Consider the following 23,918-nt stretch of genomic DNA (forward strand, 5'->3'; position numbering starts at 1 on the left):
TGCCACCTCATTTATGGTAACTTCATTCCCAGCTTTCCAACATTCCAGAATTGTTTCCAGAACTCTCAGCCTCCTTGTGAATGTTGCTGTTGAGCTTTCTCATGCACGGTCTGCCAGCTTAGATGCAATGACTGCTGCCTATCTAAATTTCTGGTGCATAGAAAGAATTTTTTAGTATTTTTGAGTGCTCACCTGCACTGGCTGTGCACCATAATCATCGGTGGCTGTCAAGCCACGACCTTCCACGTATTGATCTAAACACGACCACTCAGCACATATGTTTCTGTGGAATTTTAAAAGACCTGCAGACTTCGGGAGGGCAAATATATGGCGACAAGCAGCAGCAGAGCTTTCCTGAAAAGGGCATGTACAGTGTCCCATCGTAGCACAGAATTTGCTTGCCTCAGTCAGCGCATCAGTACTCTTCTTATGGCAATTGATGGCAACTTGCATTCAAGCAAGTTCCGCTTGAACGCGATCATAGGCATACGGTGTTAACAACCTTGAATACAGTTCACTGGCCTCATCTTCATTTGCTACAACTCTTCTCTTTTGTAGCATAACAGCCACTTTATGCATTTTTTCACTTCGTTGAGCGTAGATGATTGAAAAAAAAAACTTCAACAAACATCTCAAGAGAGCGGAAACATTCAACGAGTTGCTTCAGCTTTGCATTCATGCTTTCAGCTCGATTATTTGTTGAATTGAAGAAGTTGCCGCACTCCCGTTTCAAACCAATTACCCATTCTGCATGAATGGAGTGCTATAGTTGGTGTCAATGTACTCCACTACTTTAGCTGCTGTTGATGTCCATAGCAAGGCATTAAGCTCCTCATAAGCATCCTTTGCATACACCATGCGTTGCAGGATATCCAGAGCTCTGTCCTGCTCTCCTCTTCTAATACCTAATTTCTGCACGCTCACTTCCCTGCAGTGCAGATGACGGGAAAAGCTCTTTCGCAATGGTTCCTTCTTTTACAGCTTTGTCAGCCATTGTGACTCGCACTGCTCGCCATCTTGGGTTGAGGCTTTTAAAGGTTTCAAAGAACCATCAAAAGGTTTCACCGTATTCTGTTGTGAACAGCCCAACAACTGGTTTCACTTTCCCCGTTATCATTTTCAAACCAGAAAAAACAAGCCATTCTGGTCTTCAGGAGTTTGTTTGTTGCAGCTAGTACAAACAGCACCTCTGGAAAGTCTTGAAATGACTTCCTCATTTGATTGTCTTGAAAAAACACTCCCTGCTGTTCATTATTCTCAATCTGTAAGCAGGCGTACACTTTTAGGTCCTTTACACCACTTAAAAGAACGTCTTGCTGGGCAAGTTGGTAACTGTTCATCTTTGGTTACAGGCACGAAAAAAGAGAACACAAGACAGAAAGACTGGATGAAGCGCCACTCACAACTGATTTATTCAGAGAAAACATGCATAGATATATGCTGTCGTACATGCAAGGAATATTGTCATCTTCAAAGTTGATATGATCGTGAAGGGTGAAAAAATTGCTCTCAGCCTTGTACAAAGATATTGATGTGTCACTAACGCACATGCTTCCTTTTTTTTGCAATAAAAAAAGCTTCGATTAGTTCCCTAGCTTTTGTGTCTTTGCTTTTTGACAGAATTCGTGCACTAGAAAAACATGGCTCACAAGAGCGTGACGGGCAGGACCTTATATGCTTAGGCATATTTGGGCCTTCTTTATTTTCCGTCAAAAAAAAAAACCATTGGAACCAATTGGACATTCCAGTTGGAACTAAATGGACATTCCCATTGCTTCCAATTGGATTTCCCAATTGGAACCAATTGGTTCCAGTTGTGTTTTTAGCCCCCGACCAATTGGATGCAACTGGACTAGCCAATTGGACCCATTAGGCGAGGCAGTTATTTCACCCAGAAAATATTCCCAAAATATGTTACGTTCATTGAGAAAGGTAGCTGCTTGAATAATATGCTCTAGGATCTTGGATAAATATTTCTACAACTTAACACATTTTAATGTACAAAAGGAAAACTGATTTATGAGGACTGCAGGGAGACACTCTGACTAGTGCCAATCAACATTTTTCTACGGAATTGAAATTAACATGCTTTTATGGAAATCAAAGCCAACAGACACACATGCATGACACACAAGCAACACTGCACATTCAGGCACAAGTAGCATACATTAGCTCAATATGTACATCCAGAGAACACACTTCTGCTCCAACTTATATACCCAATTTATTAGGCTCTCATGCTGGGGCCAGTGACGCTTGCCCACTGAGCACAGTTATTTAATTTAATTTCAGCTCCAGTGGTGGTGTAGGTGATGAGAACAATTTATTAGGCTCAGCTGTTGATAGCTCTTATTGTAAGTACCATATTAGTTCTACCTTTTTCGTGAAACATGCAAACATTCATTGGACAAATTGGGTGCAGTTGGGCGGACCAATTGGATGCAATGGGTAAGACCAATTGGGCTCACCAATTGGAAACCCAAATGGTCCAATTGGATAGTCCATTTGGACCATCCAATTGGAACACCATTCCAATTGGAACCAATTGGAAACTGAACTCGTCCAATTGGAACCCATTGGAAATCCAATTGGTTCCAATGGTTTTTTTGACTGGGTTGCTCAACGTTTCGTGTTCACTGATCACTTTTCACATTTGATTTGTATTTTTCAGTCAAAGCACGCACAACTTCTGACAAGTCGTTGCTTGTATTAGCCACCATTCCTTTAGCTGCTATATTCGACAAGTCTTTCAGGAGCACAGCATGTCCACTTTCGTTTTGCATTTCTTCCATTACCATCACTTTATTAGCCTTGAGCTGCGAAAAGGTTACGCGCCCTCTTCTGCAAGTCGGGCGCAAGTCGCCTTTGTTGGGGCAGGTGCCTGAACAGTTCTTCAGTGATGGCGTGATTGTGCTGAAGGTTCAGAGAGCGCACTTAAAGATGAGTGCCTCCCTTGTTGGCAGCAATATAAATGCTGAATGTGCAGTCTTGCTTGAATGTTCTTGAATAATGAGAAAAACAGAGCATAAGTGAATATACTATAAAATTAAGAAACAGGCCAAAGCATAATTGAGCCTGAAGACGAAACAGATGACCAAAAAACATCCTGAACTGCGCATCACAAACATTTAACGGTACTGTTCGTAACCAAACAGAGCTGACGAACAATAATTGTTTGCAAACGCTAGGGGCCACGAACGGTACAGAGTACATTCAGCTATCGGAACTGAGGAGACACCACTAGGGCCTGTCTGTTACAATGGAGGGAGGGGTCGAAAAAGCAAGAGATACTGCCTTCAAATACAGGCAAGCTATGCTACTTTTGATAATAGATCTGTTTGATTGGGGCTGAGCTTGCTGCACCAGGTCAAGGAGTGCAGTATATTTGCGTTCTTTTTGCCAGTGCAGCGGCGGAGTGCAAGTTACATTTGAACATCCTGAACCGACAGTGTAGGCCTCCGTAGAACTGATCCAGCCGGTGCACCCAAGTCGAACAGAATTTCTTATGACGTGGTGTCGCGAATGACAGTTACGCCCTCTGGAACGATACCAATTGGTCTCTTCGATCTGTTGTCCCGGACTCCCCGGAAATGTGCGGGACCTCTTTCTGATATTCGACCTACAACAATCTGCAACAGTCTCAAGATGTCTAGGCCATTTCAGAACTTAGCAAATCAAAGAAACCTGATGATGACAACAATCTTGTTTAAAGCAGTGCTCAAGGTGTCTGCTAAGTGACAACATGCATCAAAGCAGTGGACTTACGTTGGCTTCCGCGTGCCTTTGGTGCTGATCAAGAATTTCATACTGCCGTGGATGCAGCAGTAGCGCACTTGATAATATTTCAGTGCTTCCGACCTCTTCTTGGCGGTCAGACTAACACGTTTTTTTTGCCGCTTCGGTTGTCCTCGTATCTCTCTTCCACAGCTGCACGCAGTTCGCAGCACTGAACTTGTTTATCTTCTTTTCGATTTCCGAGAACAAAGAAAAACAGTCGTTGACTGCTGTTGGACTCGACGCGCCGTCTGCAGCGTTGACAATTGGCGCCAGCGGGACTGGGTTACGTGAATAACGGCCGGTTTCAGCACGCTGAGTGTGTGTGTATTTGTATTCGCAAGTTCCGCGACCTATAGGTGGCGCGACGACCCATTCAATATGGCTGCCTTAGAGGTGGTCAAGCTAGCCGAGACCCGATGTTTACATGCTTTTTCGCCGTTGCTTGCCGTCGAGGAAAGGCGCTGCGGAAAATGCCTTTGCCATTCTCTCAGGCGCCAATGTTAGGGGATGTCCCGTTCTGGGAAGAGTTTTGGTCGCGCACACGTGCGCCCGCCGATGGCTCCTTACCCTCTCCTTCGAGGTCGAGAAACGGCCGTCGCCCCTTCCTTCACGGCCGAGAGACACTGCTGGCTAACCTTTGCAGCAGCTGTTATCGGCGGCTGCTGCGGAGGGAAGCGTGGCGGCGCAACTAGGGGACGGAGGCCCCTAAATCAACTGTCGGCGGAAACGCGTCTGTTTGGATTCTCAAGTTCGCTCAAAACCGACACCGGACCGACAACGAAAGGGAGTCCATCACGGTGCGGAACGGCTCCGACATGACAGCGAGAATGTATATATCACCTTAGTTGGCGCCAAAGGACTGCTAATTCCACGGAACGATGGGTGAGCAAAATACACAAATCGACCATCTGTGCGTGGGAGGACCGGCGAGAGTGTGAATGTCCCGCCTTTTTGTCGCGGTGGGAGGATCGGCGAGAGGGTGATGTTCCGCCCTTTTGTGGGCGGTTTTCATCAAGGAATGTGATTGGCGATCTTCGAACAACCAGGTTTCCCCAGATAGGTACCTGGGGAATTGAGAATGTATAAAAGGTGGCTTCAGTGTGCTTCTAGGGGGTGGACTCCTTATAACCTGCTATGTAAATAAAATCGTCTAGCTTTTCTGGCAGTAACCGGCTGCATCGTATTCCGCACTTTGCTGGAGAAAAGAACAACTTCGGAGACCATCCCGAGGTACGAAATACATCGCTCTAACTTATCTGGCGCAGTCGACAGGATCTCCAACGATGGGCGAATGAGAACAGCAGCGGTGGACGGCGGACGAGACTGGTGGCGGGGACGGCGGACCCAAGAATGTCACTGAGGAGCCAGTGGCCTGCCAAAGCGAGTCCCTCCAGACCTGTGGATGAAGAGAGCTTTGCGGAGTGACTCTTCAGAAGTCAGGCGAGTGCCTCTTGGTTTCCTGTCGGGCGCAGTTGGTGACAATGCCATATAACTTGCGAGACAGGGAGGTTAACACCACAGATGTGGAGTCGGACGGGGTTGAAAGCTTGCAGGAGTTGGCGGTGACCAGTGACGCGGTGGGGATCTGAGTAGCGCCATGGCGGAAACAGCGTCGGAGCAGCAGATGAAAATGCTGGAGCTTCGATTTAAAATTGCTGAAGCAGAAAAAGAAAAGCAGCGCTTAATTCTGGAGAGCCAGGAGTTGCGAGCCCAAGAGCGGGCTGAGTCCCACGAAGAAGGCAACAGCGGAGCGCTAGCTGTGGATAGGTCAGAGGAGGATAGGCGCCTAAAATATGCATCCTTATTGAAAGGAGTGCTAGCACCGATGCCGAGTCGGGAATTCCTAGTGTTCGGGTGGTTTGAGGATTTGGAGGCGACTCTTGATTCATCTGACGTCCCGTCTGAGAGGTGGGCCGGGCTTGTCTTGCCACAGTTGATTGAAAGAGCACGCGGATTGCTTTCTACGTTGACAGCCGAGGAAAGAAAGGACTGTAAAAAAATGAAGCAAAGTATTCTAGATGGATTGAGGTTGTCAGCAGCAGAATATAGAAGGATGTTTGAGGGGTTGGCAAAAGCAGCAGATGAGACATGGGGCCAATTCGCAACCCGGCTGGGAAACTATGTTGAATACTATAAAAAAAACCTCGAAGGCTACCACTTTTTGCAGAATTAAAGCAGTTAATGGTCACAGACAGGTTGAAGGAGTGCTTAGCAGCTGAGGCACGGGCTCATATTGTGGTCAATGAGAATCAGAGGTTCCTTTCTCCGGGCGAAGTGGCCAAGCTGGCGTCGAGTTTCGACGAAAGCGTGAGATGCAAACCAGGGTCAGCAGCTCATTTGGGAGGCTATCGAAAGGCTGAGTGGGGACCAGAAGGAGCGGGCCGGTGCAACACCTCATCAAGGGGAGAATTCTACTTTAAGTGGAAAGAAAGGACGGTGCTTTGAGTGCAAGTCTCCAAATCATTTCGCTAGAGATTGCCCTCTCAAAATTACAGGGGATAAGGCAGGCAGACGAGGCCAAGAAAAACCAGGAGACCACGCCGTGGTGGCTAAAGTGAATGCTCCTTTGGAAGAAATAGCTCCTGCGAATGAGGTTGGCACGCAGGAAACAGAGAGGGTAGGTAGGAATTGCCTCGAAACAGTAACATTGAAAAGTTTGGAACAAAGCATTGGTTTGGGTTACAGCATTTAATGTCCCAAAACGACTCAGGCTATGAGGGACGCCGTAGTGGAGAGCTATGGTTAATTTCGACCACGTGGGGTTCTTTAACGTGCACTGACATCGCACAGTACACGGCCCTCTAGAATTTCGCCTTCATCGAAATTTGACCGCTGCGGCCGGAGTCGAACCCGCGACTTTCGGGTTAGCTACCGAGCGCCATTATCACTGAGCCACCGCGGCGGCCTGCTGTTTTTCAAGGTGATCTGCAACTGTCTTATTGGAATTTATTGACAGCTTCCTGTTGCGGTGTGCTAACATTTCATTCTTGGGTGTGCGTTAGCTTTCAAAGGCTAGAAAGCTCCGCGAAGAAGTGCATTGTGATCATAACTTTTACAAAAGCATTTTTTCCAGATGGAAAGTTGTTCCCGCCTCGTCTAACAACGCCAACATTACAAGCGTCACTGAAGCGTTTATGAAAGCAGTGCACCCAGTGGCCCAAAGGGGAAGGCCGCACTGCTGCTTTTTGTTTCATGTCCGGAATGGCGAAAACCATGACGACCCATCAGCAAGACAAGCTGATGAAAAAATGTCACTGCGCATTGCTTTAAATAATATACGGTAGGGCTGAATAAAAATAGAAAACATTGACCACCGTCTTATTGTTTATAACTGGTGTACAGACTAATATCCTTAGTACCTGTACTTACTGCCATCATTTAAAACTGATGTGGCATTATTAGGTCAAACCAAGTGGCAGTGGCCATCGACACTTGGCCGGAGTTCCAGGTAAGAGGTCTGTTTCCCCATGGAAGCCTTGAAGGAACACTGAAATTACGTCTTGAAGGAACACTGAAATTACGTCGATGGGCAGATTCTAGTGTAGAAGATCAGTATAGGTCGCCTTTCTGGGTATTGGAGTCAAACTTGGAAGCTTTGCGTGGACCCTATAGTTTAGAAATTAATTTAAAAAATCGCTGCTGGCAGTCGCTCGCTACCGATTAGGGCGGCACACCTCACCGCGTGTCCCCTACCTCGATGAATCAATAGGCAGCTCGCCCCGTCGCATCAGGCGGTGGTGACTCTTGAGATGGCATCATACAAATTCAGCTGATCAAACGTACATATAAAGTGTGGATTAAGGACACAATCCTACAGAAAGCTTAGCACGTGTGATGTATTAGCTGGAAAGGAAATGGCGCAGTATCTCTCGCATATCTCGGTGGACACCTGAACCGCGCCGTAAAGGAAGGGAGGAATTGGTGAGAGTGAAAGAAGAAAGGTGCCGTAGTGGGGATCTCCGGCGTAGAGAAAAAAAATTATCACCTGTGCAGGCAGGGTCCACCCCTACGGCGTCCGGCTCGGAGCCGTACGCTCGATGGAGTGCCTTCGCACGGGCTTTGCGGCGCTGCTCATGGTGGGACGGGTGCATATTCCCCGGGAGCGGCTTGATGAGGAGCTCCCGGTGGAGGAGTGGCGATGGTGAGGAGGGTTGGGTCGTTGGCCGGTATTCTGATTCCGAGGGAGTTCAGGATATACCGGCCTGTGGAGGTTTGTGTGAGCCTGATGTATTGGGCCTGTTGGTGGGCTTCCACCAGTTCCCCGATCGTGTTGTGGAGGCCCATGCCTAGTAATCTGTCTGGGTGTGTTGAGGGGAAGATGAAGTGCTACCTTGAATGCCTTGCAAATCAAGGCGTCCAAAGCGTTTTATGTCATGTTTGGATAGTTGTAGGTATAGGGTAGTGTACAGCACACAGCTGAGGACGAAGGCATGAATGAGGCTACATAGGTCGCGCTCCTTCATGCCTCTATGATGTCCCGAAACCCTGCGGATGAGGTGCAATATTGCGCCTTCAACCTGCTTAAGTTTATTCAGGGTGGTGGTGTCTTTGCCATCGTTCTGGACGTGCAGGCCCAATACAAGAAGGGTGTCAATCTCAGGTACCGGGTCACCATTCATACAAAGGCAATGGGGGAGCGGGGAGAGCGGCGGTTCTTAGGCCGGATGAGCATACTCGGAGTTAAAACAGCACTTTCAGAGAAGCGGGAAAGCTTTTCTCAATGGTTCAACACCCTACTTTCGCCGATATGGTGCAACAGGGCATGGCATCACAGCGGCTTCCAGCTTCTGCTCAGGCCACACACAGTGAGCCTGGAGCAGGGCCACCCGTGCCCCTGGTGGCAGCAGCTAGCGCCGCGTCACCACCCATGAAACAGGCTGTGCGCACCTCCAGGTCAGCAGGCCCCAACGCCTCGCCTCACACGGCGAGGTCTGAGCCACAGTTACCCGTGCGTTCTGCACGATCCTCCTGCACCTCTGAGCAGGCGATGGACACAACTCCTCCATCGCCCTCGCTGCAACGGCGGCAAAGCTCTCTCGAGCGCAAAAAAAGGGATAAAGTCCTTATAACTGGTCCAAAAGACCCGCAAACCTAGGGTTTTAACCTATCCCCAACTGCCCCGTAACAATGGCATTTCTTGTTCACTGATACTGTCGTGGACTTTTAAAGGACTACACTGACACAACAGATATCTTAAATTCATTCTCCCCGGTAGCACTCTGTCTCCAGGAGACTAACCTAGGACCACAGAAAAAAATATACTTAAAAAATATCAAGTCTTCTGCTGTGACCGACAGAAATCAAGCAGGCTCTCTGGAGGCTCTGCTGTTGTGGTCCAGGGTGGTGTCGCAACTCGGAAAATTGACCTAAAAACCTCATATGAGGCACTTGCATCCACCGCCCTTGATTTTAAAACCACAACAATATATTCCATATACATTGAACCACATCTAACCGTCAGACTTCACGATTTAGAAGCACTTTTCATACAACTACCAGAGCCATATCTTTTAGTTGATTTTAATCCTCACTCCTCGTTTTGGGGATGGATGGATGGAAAAAACTTTGTTAATAAATTGGTGTTCTTGACCCTTACGGGTCACTGGGCGCCGTGGAAGTGAACATGCTGACGTCAGAGGCCGAATTATAGAAGATTTTATTCTCAGCAGCAATGTCTGCCTCCTGAACACAGGAAAACACACTTACTGCTTTCAAAGCAGTGGGAAAATGAGCTGCCTAGGTTTATCTTATTGTTCACCAAGTGTTGTTACAGACTAAGTGGGATGAGAGCGTGAAGCTTCTTCCTTTGTTTCTTGAGCTGCTAATTCGGATTGGATCAGCTTAAAATCATGCATTTCCCTGGGTAGCAAGAATGCCACCCAGAGTGAACGTGGCCGCTGCTGGGGAAAGACATGGTTTGCGAGCCCAAAATGAGCGAGCCGGAGCTCACCGCATTTGGTAGCAAGCACACCTTGACCTCGCAAGTTCATGTTTGACTTAGGAGGAAGAAAGAAAGAAGTGAAGAGATTAATAACTCCGAAGATGGAAAAAAGCACCGGCCAACCCCCCAAAACTCATGAAAGTGAAAACCCAACGCGAGGACAATCAAACAAAAGAAAACCCCGAAGTAAAAACTACATGATCACCTTCTTGGTGAATCGCCCGAGACAAATGAGGCTTCCGAGAAGCACTCGCGAAGCTAGCCAGGAAAGGTCGGAATAACTGAGACCAAGCAGCTTGCCCACCTTGATTGTCGATGGGCATAGCATACTCCGGGCGCCAAAAGCCATTCCGTGCACCAAGAATTGTTTCCTGGCCGGAAAGTTGGCCCGGAATACTCTGTACTTTGAAGCCTTTTCATTGTGCCTGCTTGTAAGGACACCCTCATTTGCATCCCACACCACCGCTATGTCTACTACCAGTACCTGGGAGCTTGACTCTATGACTAGATCGGGTTTTAGCCTAGTCCCCTTGTCCGTAGTGAAGATGGGCTCTTCACGGACCTCCACCCCAGGGAGTTTTTCCCTACGTGTCTACAGCCGGTTAACCTTAATTAATCACGCAAGCCGCCTCAATGGCTCAGTAACGGCGCTCGGCTGCTGATTCGAAAGACGTATATTCGATCCCGGCCTCGGCGGTCGAATTTCGATGGCGGCCAAATTGTCAGTGTACTTTAAGAACCTCAGGTGGTAGAAATTTCTGGAGCCCTTCAATACGGTGTTCATAATAGCCTGAGTTGCTTTGGGACGCTAAACTCCCATAAGCACTTAATTATACACGGCAGTCATATTCATTTAAACCTACCTGCAAACAGTGCCACTTGCCTTCGCAGGCGTGAAAAACACGAGCTCATCAACCCCTTAAGCGAGCGAGTTGGTTAAGGGCTAGGTGAGATTTCCTGTCTCGTAGACTATTCCTACTGCTGCTACGCGATGCTGATTCAGCCGACGATACCACAAAGAAAATGCTTGATCTGCGAACTGCTGTGGTCCGCACTTCTGCTTTTCATACCACTTTCTTTGCAGCGGTAAAATTTGTTTCCCGTCTATTTAGTGTTGTAGCTACTGATTTCAAGTTTTTAGTGAAGACGAAGCACGTTTGACAAGGCGAAACAATCTCTCTACATTCCCGATAAATTCGCCTGATGCCGCGAGGGGCTGCTGTAACGCTGCCAAACTTGACCTTAGGCTCCCTATATAATTCGCTTTCAGCTCAGGCATCGTCAAGGGAAGCAGACGTTCCGCCGGTTTGTGAGAAGTCGAATATCAGAGGTCAGCTTTTTTTTTTAGTTTTGAGGTGAGTGGAGTCTCTTATAGACCGTTTTCGGCGCGAGGAGGAAAATAGCCTCGAACCGGCGCGCCCGCGCCGCTGCTTCTCCTCCTCCTCTCCTCCTTGTATGCGCGGGCGGCGAGGTACGCGTTGAGTGACGTTCGTGTCCTGCTGTCTTTTGCGCGAGAAAACAGCTTTTACGTGTTTTGACGCTGACTGTGAACATGAATCGTGAGCCGAGGACATCAGGATACCACTGCGCGGTTTTGGCTGCACCAATAACTATCGCAAGCGGAAAAAACTAGCCGCAGAGCCATGTGCACAGCATCAACAGCCGCGACGTCAGTGCGGCTGCGACCTGCTCCACCTGTATCGCTTTCCGTCAGATGTAGACGAGCGATGTCTTTGGCTAGATAGCGTTAACAGAGAGGGTTTTGTGCCTCCTTGATGTCACATGCTTTCTTCTCTAGCAAATAAACAATGATGTGTGGCATCCGGACGTTTGGCCACTTCAGTCAGTGACAACACTGGGATGCCTGTACAGCTAGTGACCTGCAGACAAGTATGAAGGTCACAAAATCATCGCAATGGAAGTAGATAGCTCAGATAAGCAGAAAAAAGACCTCTCTAAAGTTTTTGTCGCATGCTAAATATGACAGCAAATGATATGCGATATTACAGCACTGCCGAGTAAGCAATGTTGTTGCAGCAGTGTTGTTACCGCGTACAACGGGCCTTGGAAGAAGCAGAGCGTGCTCACTGCACCAGTCGTCAAGATACCAAAGTCTGCAAAACTTGTGGGAAGACGCGTAGCGTGCTTAACGACGACCGCAAACGCGCTTGCTCACCAAAGCACAATCGAGCTGTGGGTGGCGTGGCGAATTTCTACTGCCGCGTGGCAAATACTCATGTAACCTCACCTTTCTGTCTTTAGTGCGGACATTTATTTAGGGCCGCAACACTTTTCTTTCGACGAGTGAAGAGTGTACACGTACGCGAAAAAAAGTGGCGAGGCAGCGAGAACGACCATTGCTCGCGCTCGCTCGGTGGCCGAGGCCATCACTAAACCAAACGGCGGCAGTCTTGCTCGAAAACCTTTTCCCGTCACCCAGGCGCTTTTCTAGCGCGCACGCGCGCGCACACACACACGCACACACACACACACACACACACACAAAAAATCAGAAGCTCCGAAGCGCCACTTTGCGACGCCGCCGTACTACACCGTGGGCGCAGCACAAATGCGCGCGCGCATACCAGCATGGCGCTAGGGACAAGAACAGAACATAGACGGCGCCACCTCCCCAAAATGGCGGCGCCCTAGATGAAATGGTCTATATTGTTGCAAACGTATTTCCTGTATCGCTTTTGAAGTTAGTTAGAGTTCTCTGTTCACCTAAGAAGTGGTGTATGCATGTCTTCCACTCGTCCTCATCGCCGTCCTCCTCCAAATCACATGAACCTCAAAGAATTGATGTAAAGAAGGGCAAGACTTATCCAAAAATCTTTAATCCCGATTGTTACTTTCATATGCTTGTACAGACTTCAAGGTTGTAATTTGCGCCAACAGGAAACGCACGAAATAGTGCAGTCACGTGACCACTTTGCGCGCGGAAGAGTGCCCAATCTACCAGAAGTGCTCAAGCATTGTGCACAGCTTTCAGATCGCGTGAGACTTGCTGCTCTTCTAGTGAACGTGCTGAACGATACTAATGTCAATGAATGAATAAAGCACGATGTGGCCTTGAGGTCACCCGGGCACGGTGACGTGGCCCCGAGGTCACCGCTGGGCCTGCTAAGAGCGCGCGTTTCTTATTCGCCGCTCTCGATGGCGCCCAGAGTCCGCCCTTCCGTCTCCGGCAAGAAGGCGGCCAGGCCACCGACGATCATCATCAGCGTCACAGCCAGCATAAGCGGCGCGTTGACGGCGCGTCCGATCATCAGCAGCTCGTGGTCGAAGTGCAGCAGGAGGAAGGCGAGCATCCAGCGGAAGCTCCAGGCGACCGAGGCTCCCACGTGGTGCATCAAGCCGGGCCCCGAGCACAGCTCGGCCGTGAGCAGCGGCGGCAGGTGGCACAGGCCGACAGAGTAGCTGAGCACCAGCAGGATCACCGAGTACACGGCGTGCCAGCTGGTGTCACCGCGGGTCGCTGCTGCCGACCACTGCCTGTGTGCGTACAACAGAGGAGGCTCTACGTGGCACCGTGGACATTGCAAGCAGGCCGTGTTCCGCCGCTATGCTGGATTTCTTTTACTCTACACCTCGAGGTACAACTTCCAAGAAGGACACATATATATGCGCAGTCGGAGTCATCGCCTTATGGGATTACGCCGTGAAGAAAATAAAAAGTGCATATTCTAATCTACTAATGATTTCGAGCTGAAATGAGCTCGAAATCGTTTTTTGTTGTTAGTAGTAAGTAAAGCTGTCGATGACGTCCTGGGGTTCAAAGATGCGAAGCAAACAGTAGTGCTGCAAATGGTACGCCGACCTTGTGCGCGTAATCAATGCGAGAAGAAATATAGGTAGGTGGGACGAACAGGGCTTTTTATTTTAGAGCGAGAGCTCTGCTCCTCGGGGTATAACTTCCGATTTCGATGTGGATGAGGCAATCACCTTCAATGCCTCACAAGGTCCAACCGAACTTAATTTAGTGGTGGTATGACCAAAACTATGGTAGCACGACCACGCGAGCATATTACTGTGACCATTGAATACCTGACCTTGACCTTTGATCGTGTCCCCTGACCTTGGCATCTCATCTGAGACAGTAGGCACCACATCGACATTGACCTTCAATGCCTCACTAGGTGAAATCTAATTCAACTGCATGGTAGTAATGCCGAAGCTATGGTAGTGTGACCACATGATCATATGACTATTACCATTCAGTACCTGACCTTCACATTTTATTTGAGATACTGCAAACCATGCTTAAGAGATCTTTCGCTCGTATAACTAGGTTCAAGCCACGTTGAACCCCAGCAATTTTTAAAAAATGCTGACAACAGTGACCCGATTGTGGCAATACTTAGTAAAGAAGACGGAAAGCGAGACACGACTTTTTGGTCTCTTCTCTGTGTCTTTGTTCTTGGCGCTGTGCTGTCACAATGGAGCCCCAACTATTGCGAGCAGCGACCAGTCGAGCGTGCTAGCAATTATAATAGACCCCTCAGATAAATAAAAAATAAAGTTGAAGCGAGGTGCAGCGCTGATAGGCCAATAAAAAAAATCGCACAACGCTTGCCACTGTGTGATATGAGACTGAACGGCAGATATTTTCATTTCGTGATATGCACAAGTCAAATACGTCCTTCTCGCTTGAGTTAACCCTTTGACACGCTATGTAGAGAATTGTACACAGAGTGAACTCGGAGCAGTGCGGGCTGCACCTATCAGTGAGTTCTTCATTTCAGGTGAATTTCATACCCTTCATTTCGCAAAAGAAGCTGTCTTTTTTCTGGCCTTATAGCGAACAGCGAGTGGGTTAGAACGTCGCGCCATTTTTGTGAAGACATATTTTGCCACCTGCAGTAACATCATTTTTTCGCTATTTCAAGCTTAATGCTCAGCTTTGAAATAGAAATTATATCCACGGTCATTCGGGTGTTTACTTCATAAGTCACGGCATTTCGTGTTGCTATTTTCATCAATTACAACACTCTGTACAAACTCTTGCACAGGTTTTAAGACGGCAACCTTTTCTTGCTCTCTATTAAAAATCACAAGACGTCCCTTCAGCAGCCTTTCACTCTGGGATCTGCTTCTGCATCTTCAATATGTATTGCGCTGTCTTTGTTACAATAAAATCTTCCCAAACTTTCAAGTTTCTAACGTTTTCCACTGCAGTCGCATGCAACTCAAGACCGAAACGGCAAATACCCCTCAAAGGATTGGTCAAATGTTTAGGCGAATCCCCCCAAGGTGGAGTGGATTTGTAAAAAGGGAGTAATTACTCATTGACATCCACCCAAGCGCAGTCAGGGAAACGGTGGTCCTGGGTTCGGACCCCGGACCAGGACAAATTTTGCTTTAACTGCGAAGTTTCTGAGAAAGCTGTATAGCTTTCCTTTGTAGCCGTTTGGCTGGGCTTGGGTGGACGTCAATGAGTAATTACTCCCTTATTACCCCTGAAAGGAGGCTGTCCTGCCAATGGCGTCAATTGATTTTCGTGACGCGTTGGTTAAATCCGATTAAGCCATGCATAGTCAAAACCCTCCCATCCGCCACAGCCTGCGTATGTCAGCAGGTCTAAGGGGATTGAACACACAGTCATGAGAATTGGCCGACGCCATTGGTTAAAGGCCTCCTTTGAGGGCCAATGACTGCTTCGCTGTAGGGCTTCATCCGACTATAGGGTAATGCACACGAGACATTTAATTTTAGAGCAGAAATAGCAGCAAAATTCGTTTTGTTGTGCACATTGAGTGTTTCATTTGGTGCTGTAGCTACCTTTGTTATATATTTCTTGCGAGCGCTCGCGCGTTTACTAGTACCTTGCAAAGACTGAGCTGAACCAAGGGAACTGTGCTGCACCGGCAGCCTAGGTGTACTGCGGTCTTCAGGAGGTCAATTTGGGAACCTTTCAAAACTAATTTCTGTGGTGCTCGGCTGCTGGCCCGAAAGACGCGGGTTCGATCCCCGCCGCGGCGGTTGAATTTCTTTGGAGGAGAAATTCTAGAGGCCCGTGTAATGTGCGATGTCAGTGCACGTTAAAGAACCCCAGGTGGTCGAAATTTCCGGAGCCCTCCACTACGGCGTCTCTCATAGCCTTAGTCGCTTTGGGACGTTAAAACACCTTAAACCAAACCAAAACTAATTTCAATTAAACTCTGGGATGTGGCTGCGCTTAGTCAATAGCTAGGCGCCAGTCCCCGGAAACTAGCATCTTGAATGACATAGAGGGACGCTGCGGCGAACGTTCCCCTAGCGACAGCTACACCTCACATCCCGCGGTACCGCTCACTTGGACCACGTCACCAGGGAGGCACAGTACGAGTGCGTCAAATCACTGTACACCACCATTAACACTGTATTTAACCCTACGTTTAACATATTTAAAACCATATTACCAGGACGTGAACGACGCCCACTTTTGTTTCGATGTATCAAGGCAACGTGCCTTGCTCCAGACACAGAGTTCAAAGTGCAAAATGCGTTCAAGGCAGGCTGAGCACAAATTGAAGGTGGCCTTACAGAGACCGAGTACCTCGTTCTAAACTCTGCTTTCACGGGAAATGAAGCTTCATGCGGCAGAAAAAGCCGCATGAAGCTAAACACTGGCACCGAAGCCTCACGGTATTTTCACTACCGCTGGTGACGTCAATGCATGCTTTTTTTTGCTCCTTTCAGAGGCTAGTGCATACCGTCATGCATCAATGCCGTGCGTTTGAACCGAGTTTCGTTTTATCCAGCAGTCTTCACACCAATAAATGAAGTCTTTCGCTGGTAAACACGAGTCAACATTTCTTTTTCAGTAAGTGAATTAAAATGGGATCAATTAGCCTTCAGAATTCTTAGAATCCCTTCAGATCGGCCAGACCTGAAGACGAGGTGTTCGAAGGGTGGGAAGACGCAGAAGCAGAAGGCCACCAGCAGCGTGGACACGCACAGCAGCAGGCGGCGTCCCGCGACGCGCGTCAGGAAGGCGAAGGTGACCACGAAGGCCGCGTGCACGGCCGTGATGGCGGCGGCCGCCAGGGGCGCGGCTACCTGCGCCACCAGCCCCTCCGTGGCCTGGGTGCCCCGGTAGAGGAAGAGGTGGGCGCACGTGGAACCCTGCACCAGGTGGAGCACCAGGCAAGCCGACAGGCGCCTGCACGCGGAGAAGCGGGGATCGAGAAGTAATTAATTCGTTCCGAGAGTAAATATCTCTCCCTAACAGCGCCTTGAAGGGAGGATATGAAGGAGGGAGTAGTAGTGGTAGTAGTAGTAGTAGTAGTAGTTTATTTCGGATAAAATAACAAAACGAAGGAAAAGATTTTTTGCTAGCCCCGGCATCTGCCATCGCTACGGGAAGCATCTGAGCTGGGGCAGCGGAAATAAAGCGATAGCAGGCAGACTAGAGAAATGAAATGAAAGAGGTCCTGAAGGTACAGGCAGAAAAGGATAGGGTGATAGAGGTAAAAGTAATAAATTTACTCCACTACATATGTACAGGTCGGGCACGTGTGGTGTTCATAATCTAAACGAAATAACAGCACGAGAGAGTGAAAGAAGGAAGAAAAAAGTGTCGAAGCGGTGGTCTTCGGATTAATTTCGACCGCCTGGGATTCCTTAAAGTGCCTCGGCATCGCAATGCATATGAGCGCTTTTTGGATCTCGCCTCCATCGAAGCAAGGCCCAAATTTGATCCCGCATCCTTGTGCTCGGAAGCTTGACACCGTAACCACTGAGCCACCGCGACGGATAGAATGTGAATTAGGACGTGGCCGCTCAGAGGTATCTGGCCATCGCTGTAGCGAAGTTTCTCATGAGGCCCATATATCAGGATCCGGTATCGAAAACTCTGATATTAGCAGGATGCCTCAATGCCAACTGCCCAGTCTAGGATGACCACTTTCATAGTTCTTTGTCAGAAGACGTCATTCTTGGGCCTATAGATAGCGCGGAAGTGTGTGCGTACACGATATTGCTGAATTGCTGCGTGAGCATTTCGAGATACAGGCCTTGAATTGCATCGCCTCGTTTGGCACGTTCTGGCCAGTGCCAGCTACAAGACCTACATGACCATTATGGCCCTACGGGATATTTCATTGGAAACGAGCACCGATGTCTCGGTTGCAACGACGATGCCATCTGCTCCAGGCCAAGTTGCACGTACACATAAAACTCATGAGTTTGCATTTGCGCGACCGGCTACAATACTCTTTCAGTTCGATCCCCCTGATCGTTTAACAACTGGAGCTGCTCACATTGGTGCATTTCAACTGGGAGATCAGCGGACAAATCTCCAACATGAATCGGCCACAGAATGCTGCTTAGATGGCTGTTCAGTGCCTATCATTGTCTTTAAAACATATAACCCACGCTAGCTGGGTCACCCCGTATACGTAAAAGGACACCTTCAAGGGTTTTTAACCAACCGTATGAAACTGATTAACAGGTTCCTCAGTCTCACTCTCCACCAATGCCTTACTAACTTTCAGTTCATGTAAACTGGGTCAATGCGTAATTAGGAGAACGCCTAAGCTTCGCCTTAAGGGTAGACGCAATAAAGGCTTAGCGCAGCGCGTGACCCCCCGTGGCGCCATCTACTGGCAGGTGGTTGTCATGGAGATGCAGACGTGCCACACTTATCGTGTCCTCCTCTGGTCACGTGATTTTAACGTGACGCCATTGTGATCATATGATGGGGCCAGCGACCAATCAGTGACTGATTAGTGATTGTTAATTAGTGATCAATTGGTGATTGTAAACTAGTGACTAATTAGTGATAGTTAATTAGTGGCTAATGACGCGGACAATATTTTTCACGCAACCTGCGGGCACATCCTGCGGACGCCACTCATGTGAATTGCTTCCGCATTGAAACATGCCACTAAATTTAGGTGATTAAGTAGCTCCCGGTTTCAACCTAGACGGGATGTATACTGGCCTGGCTTGTGTAGCGTACGGCACGGTAGCCGTGGCGCCATCGTCGGGGCTCTTGCAGCGCTTCAACTCCGGCGGCAGGTCGTACCCGTAGAGGCGCGCGGCGGCCGTCTCCGCATCGTGGCGACGGCCGTGCAAGAGCAGCCACCGGGGGCTCTCGACCAGGAACCCCTGCGCGCCCAACAGCCCCAGGGGAGCCATGGACCACACGGTCGCTTGCAGTCGCCACGAGAAGCCCGTCAGCGCGTAGCTCGCCACGATACCCGTGCTGGTAGCCACCTGGGTGCGCGAGCACTGCCGAGTCATATAGGCCGCGTGGCTGACTCCGATTACTTTTAGAGCATTCGATCTAATGCTGCCATTGCTCAAGGTCGCGTTAGCATGAAGCACAAGGTCATTCAAGTGGTACCTTTAGTACACAGATTGTGGACCACGCAATCGACGTAGAATGTTCGGAGTGGCATCATACGATTCACCGCGTTACGTTACGGAGCATAAGATAACTAGTCGAATCAAAGTTTGGTTTGGTTTATTAGGGTTTAACGTCCCAAAGCGACTCAGGCTATGAGGGACGCAGTAGTGAAGGGCTCCGGAAATTTCGACCACCTGGGGTTCCTTAACGTGCACTGACATCGCACAGTACACGGGCCTCTAGAATTTCGATGGAGGCGAAATTCTAGAGGCCCGTGTACTGCGTGGCTTATCATAAGGATTCACACCGACGACCTTTTGTTCCCCAAACCGTTACTTCTGATAACTTGAAACGTCATTACGGCCAAACTAATTGACGTAGGACATCTGAAGTCCTGCCAAACGATTTGTCTTCTTGCAAGTGGATATCCGGATATAACGAAAAATTTGTACCGTATATAGCGGAGATGGCTAATGACGATATTGCTAACGCTCGAAGCTCATACGCTGCCTGTGCGTTATGGTCTTTTCTGGGGGGGGGGGGGGGGGGGGGGGGCGCAACTGCTGACTTATCGTCTGTGTTTTAGTTTCAGTCTCTCCAATCCCTGTAATTTGCTACTGAATGAACATGGAGCCGGACCGCAGTAGCTTCCTGTCTTTTCTTTTGGCCTATCAGTGCAAGCCTAGACAATGTCAGTTCAAATTACTCTCTGCGCGCTGCCTCCTAGCAATAAATCAAATTACTGAATCATTCATGATCAACATCAGCCTTACTACGCCCACTGCAGGGCAAATGCCTCTCCCATGTCTCTCCAATTAACCCTGTCCTTTGCCAGCCGTGGCCACCTTATCCCCACAAACTTCCTACCCTCATCCGCCTATCTAACTTTCTGCTGCCCCCTGCTACGCTTGCTTTCTCTTGGAATCCAGTCCGTTGCCTTTAGAGACCATCGGTTACCTTGCCTTCGCATAACATGCCCTGCCCAAGCCCCTTTCATCCTCTCAGTTTCGACAAGGATGTAATTAACCGCGTTTGTTCTCTCAACCATTCCACCCACTACCGGTCTCTCAACGTTACACCTATCTTTTTTTTCCACAGCTCGGTGCGTTGTCCGTAACTTGAGCTGAACCTATTTTGTTAGTCTCCACGTTTATGCCACACAGTAGAGTACTGAGCCATTAAGCCACCTTACTGAGGACAAGCGAACATTCGTGGGTTGGTTCCCGTCAAGGTTCCGTAGCAAAGAGGCGACAGGATGGGGCCATTGGGGCAATAGTCGAAGAAGACACGGACCTCGGTGAGTCCCGTGTAGAAGGCTCTTTTCTCCGGAGGCGCCACTTCGGCCACGTACAGGCTGACGCCGATGGTTGTGAGGCCGAGCCACGCCCCGCACGACACCCTGGCTGCGTAGAGCGCCACCAACTCGGAGGAGGAGGCCAGCAGGAGCCACGAAGCCGTCAGGCCCACGGCGCACAGCAGCAGAGTCGCCCGGCTGCCCAGCGCCCAGAGCGGAAGACCTGCGGACGGAGAAGAGGCCGCTTATCGTCACTTCCGGCAGGCAGCTCAGACGACAAATAGAACGGAAATGCAAGAAGTTTCATCATCATCATCATCAGCCTGACTATCCACTGCAGGGCAAAGGCCTCTCCAATGTCTCTCCAATTAACCTTGTCCTTTGCCAGTTGTGCCACCATATCCCCGCAGACTTCTCAGTCTAACTTTCTGCCGAACTTTCCTTCGCCCCCTGCTACGCTCGCCTTCTCTTGGAATCCAGTCCGTTACCCTTAAGGAACAGCGGTTGTCTTGCCTTCGAATTGCATGCCCTGCCCAAGCCCATTTCTTCCTCTTGATTTCAACTAGAATGTCATTAACCCGCGTTTGTTCCCTCACCCACTCCGCCCTCTTCCGATCTCTTAACGTTACACCTATCATTTTCCTTTCCATAGCTCGCTGCGTTGTTCTTAACTTGCAGGTTCTCTCAGATCATGAATGGCAGTTTACCAATATCCCTCAAGAGAAAAGTATACAACAGCCATATCTTACTGGCACTCACCTATGGGGCGGAAACGTGGAGGCTAACAAAGAGGGTTCAGCTTAACAACGCAAGGAGTTTAACCAGGCAGTACTCGGTTTGCTTATATAGTACAAGAAACTGACAGCTAAATGGCATGCTTCTTCGGACAACGACCAGAACAACAAATCGAACCTAGTAAAATCGATCATCCACAAATTGGTTTGGTTTCGTTTATGGGGTTTAACGTCCCAAAGCGACTCAGGCTATGAGAGACGCCGTAGTGAAGGGCTCGGGAAATTTCGACCACCTGGGGTTCTTTACGTGCACTGACTCGCACAGTACTCGGGCCTCTAGAATTTCGCCTCCATCGAAATTCGACCGCCGCGGCCGGGATCGAACCCGCGTCTTTCCGGTCAGCAGCCGAGCACCATAACCACTGAGCCACCGCGGCAGCTATATCCACAAATTGAAGACACGTAATAATCAAGGACGCTATACTGTAGTAGTGTGTTAGCTCCATATTGGACACACACAACATATCGAACACAACTTCATACTCATTCCCCAGTGCCGCCGAGTACCCACCGGTGCTACAATTGGTAAAAGGTGTACCCTGGCCGACTGCTCGGTTTATTTTGGATGAAATCCTTGGGCAACAGGTCGTTGACCCCACCTTCAGTAGACGAAAATACCTTCTGTCATGGCGCTCTTTGACAGCAGATGCCCTTGCTCCCTAAAAATACGTCGTCGTCATGTCCTGCTTATAAAACAAGACGAACCTGTATGTGAAGCATGTGAAGATGAACTAAGAGTGAGCTACGTCCTAGTATCGTGCACGAATCCAGTAAAACTATGAAAAAATTAATTTAAACGATTTTATAATGAAGAGATTCCATTCAACCCCGGTTTGGTGCTAGGAGAACATCCTCTCGTTGAATTTCCGTCTGTTAGAGCGTTTTTAAAAGGAGCAAACATATGAAGAAACCGAAATTTTCAAAAACGTTTTAAAATTTTTTAAACCGAGCAGCTGCGCAAGGTCTCCGCCGCTGGCGCTCCGTCAAAGGTTGAGGCTTCACATATACCTCGCGTTTTTCAGCTTTGCTAGTGAAGTTGTGCTTTCGCACTAAAATGACGTTGTTGCCCTTCCTCCGAACGAAGCCGGGTTGGGGCAACTACTGAACGAAGACACCGCAACCAAAACGACACACACACGCCCCTCATAAACTACCACCCGCCGCGGTGGCTCAGTGGTTATGGCGCTCGGCTGCTGACCCGAAAGACGCGGGTTCGATCCCGGCCGCGGAGGCTGAATTTCGATGGAGGCGAAATTCCAGAGGCCCGTGTACTGTGCGATGTCAGTGCACGTTAAAGAACCCCATGTGGTCGAAATTTCCGGACTCCTTCTCTACGGCGTCCCTCATAGCCTGAGTCGCTTTGGGACGTTAAACCTCAATAAACCAAACCAAACCACAAACTACGAGAACGCCTTAGTCCACACACCCCCCTCGGTACAGCACCTGACAAGAGCGCTCCCCCGGCGGCCCCTAGGAGGAGCGCGTCAGCGAGCCATCGGTCCTCCGTCGCCGGGTTGTACCAGGACTCTCGCTCGATGGTAGCCATGGCGGCCGACGCGAAGCCCAGCGTGGTGCCGGCGGCGCAGGATCCCAGGCAGGCGACCAGCATGCCGTGTACGTGTATGCCCCGCACCGTGGTGCTGTCGGTGTCGGTGACCGGCGTGCCCCCCTTAGCCGGGGCCTGCAGGTTGCGCAGCTCCTCCATGGCCGCGTTGCCCGCCGACTGCGCGTTGTCGCTGAGATCGGAGACTGCGCCGTGCGCCGTTCCCCCATCCGGGGATGACGGCTCTGGCACGGTTGGCGGGGCCCTGGACAGCCAGGTCGCGCATTAAAACGTCCACCAGAGCAGTTCAGCGCGGGAGGTGGGTATGGGCTGAGTATCAGACACGCGCAATCTCGAACCAGGCGCTGCCGCTAGACGTCGCTCTACGCTCTGCGGAGCGCGGACGGCACAGAGTTCGAGCGCTGTGAGTCTGTGGACGACCAAGTGCGTGCGATGACAAAAAAGCCATGAATTGTAGGTCGCAGAAGAATAGTGTTTAATGAATCGGTGGGTGGTAGTCCAGAACTAGCGTTGCTTTGTGGAGTCATGTGCTATTATCCTGGCGGAATGGTGCCCATTTCAACGCAGAAGTAAACATTTTAGGGCAAATGCAATCGTATTCCTCAATTTTAGCTAACGGCAAAGCTCCGTCTTCAATTCCATTACTGTGACTCTCTGGCGATATTCCGCTACTAGTCAAAAGGGTGCGACTTGCTCCCGGACGTATTTCGACGGCGCTCAAATGCACAAGCTATCCAGCACTAGGACTTCAACATGCATGAAGAAATCGCAGGAGGTAAAAATCATCCGGAGCTATCTACTAATGCTGCCCTCATTATCTCTCCTTCGGCTTTCGCAGCTAATAGTGAAATATTGAGTTTCATTTGCTCTGCCAAGCAAATACGAAATCTGCTCGAGGCGGCATTTAGAGACGAACGTTTTGCGGTGCATGCCGCGATAGCATGACACACAGTGAGGCACAAAAGCAAGAATACGTTCGGCGCCTTCAGTCGAGATCATGACTGTTGGTCATAGTAGCGTTCTCTAAAGCTAAATAGGAAATTTTCTACGTACGCATCTGATTTCTTGCGTTGTGCCATGGATTACGCTGGGAAGGAGCGGGGACGCACACGTCTTGATTCCAACGTCGTCTTCTTGCATGAGCTCTCAAGCGGCTGCGCATGCAAATATTTAGGCCTCATCGCCTTCATTTTATCCTCTTTCAGTCACCGATC

The 23,918-nt window shown here is 49.3% G+C and overlaps 3 protein-coding genes across 3 annotated transcripts in view; 1 reads left to right on the top strand and 2 right to left on the bottom strand.

Moving 5' to 3' along the window:
* The window catches only part of LOC149332988 (uncharacterized), a 63,985-nt gene extending 56,898 nt beyond the window's left edge, over positions 1–7,087 (top strand). The window contains exon 4 of the mRNA XM_089558520.1: positions 5,043–7,087. Coding sequence (XP_089414646.1) covers positions 5,043–5,202 — 160 coding nt within the window. The 3' untranslated portion in view covers positions 5,203–7,087. The remainder of the gene's footprint in view (positions 1–5,042) is intronic.
* Positions 7,088–12,565: 5,478 nt separating this feature from the next.
* LOC149332989 (uncharacterized) lies at positions 12,566–17,780 on the bottom strand. Its single transcript, XM_089557607.1, has 3 exons — positions 17,773–17,780; positions 16,590–16,862; positions 12,566–13,213 (listed from the first exon to the last, which is right to left on the bottom strand). Exons 1-3 carry the CDS (start codon positions 17,778–17,780, stop codon positions 12,859–12,861), a joined length of 636 nt encoding a protein of 211 aa, XP_089413733.1. The 3' UTR covers positions 12,566–12,858.
* An 821-nt stretch (positions 17,781–18,601) lies between these two features.
* Positions 18,602–23,918, bottom strand: LOC149332990 (solute carrier family 2, facilitated glucose transporter member 8-like). The gene is made up of 4 exons (XM_089557608.1): positions 23,758–23,918; positions 22,584–22,948; positions 20,346–20,569; positions 18,602–18,919 (listed from the first exon to the last, which is right to left on the bottom strand). The coding sequence occupies exons 1-4, from the start codon at positions 23,781–23,783 to the stop codon at positions 18,602–18,604; spliced, it is 933 nt and encodes a 310-aa protein (XP_089413734.1). The 5' UTR covers positions 23,784–23,918.

The sequence above is a fragment of the Amblyomma mixtum genome, chromosome 8 (assembly GCF_055824585.1).
Source record: "Amblyomma mixtum isolate Tamu chromosome 8, ASM5582458v1, whole genome shotgun sequence".
Lineage (NCBI taxonomy): Eukaryota > Metazoa > Arthropoda > Arachnida > Ixodida > Ixodidae > Amblyomma > Amblyomma mixtum.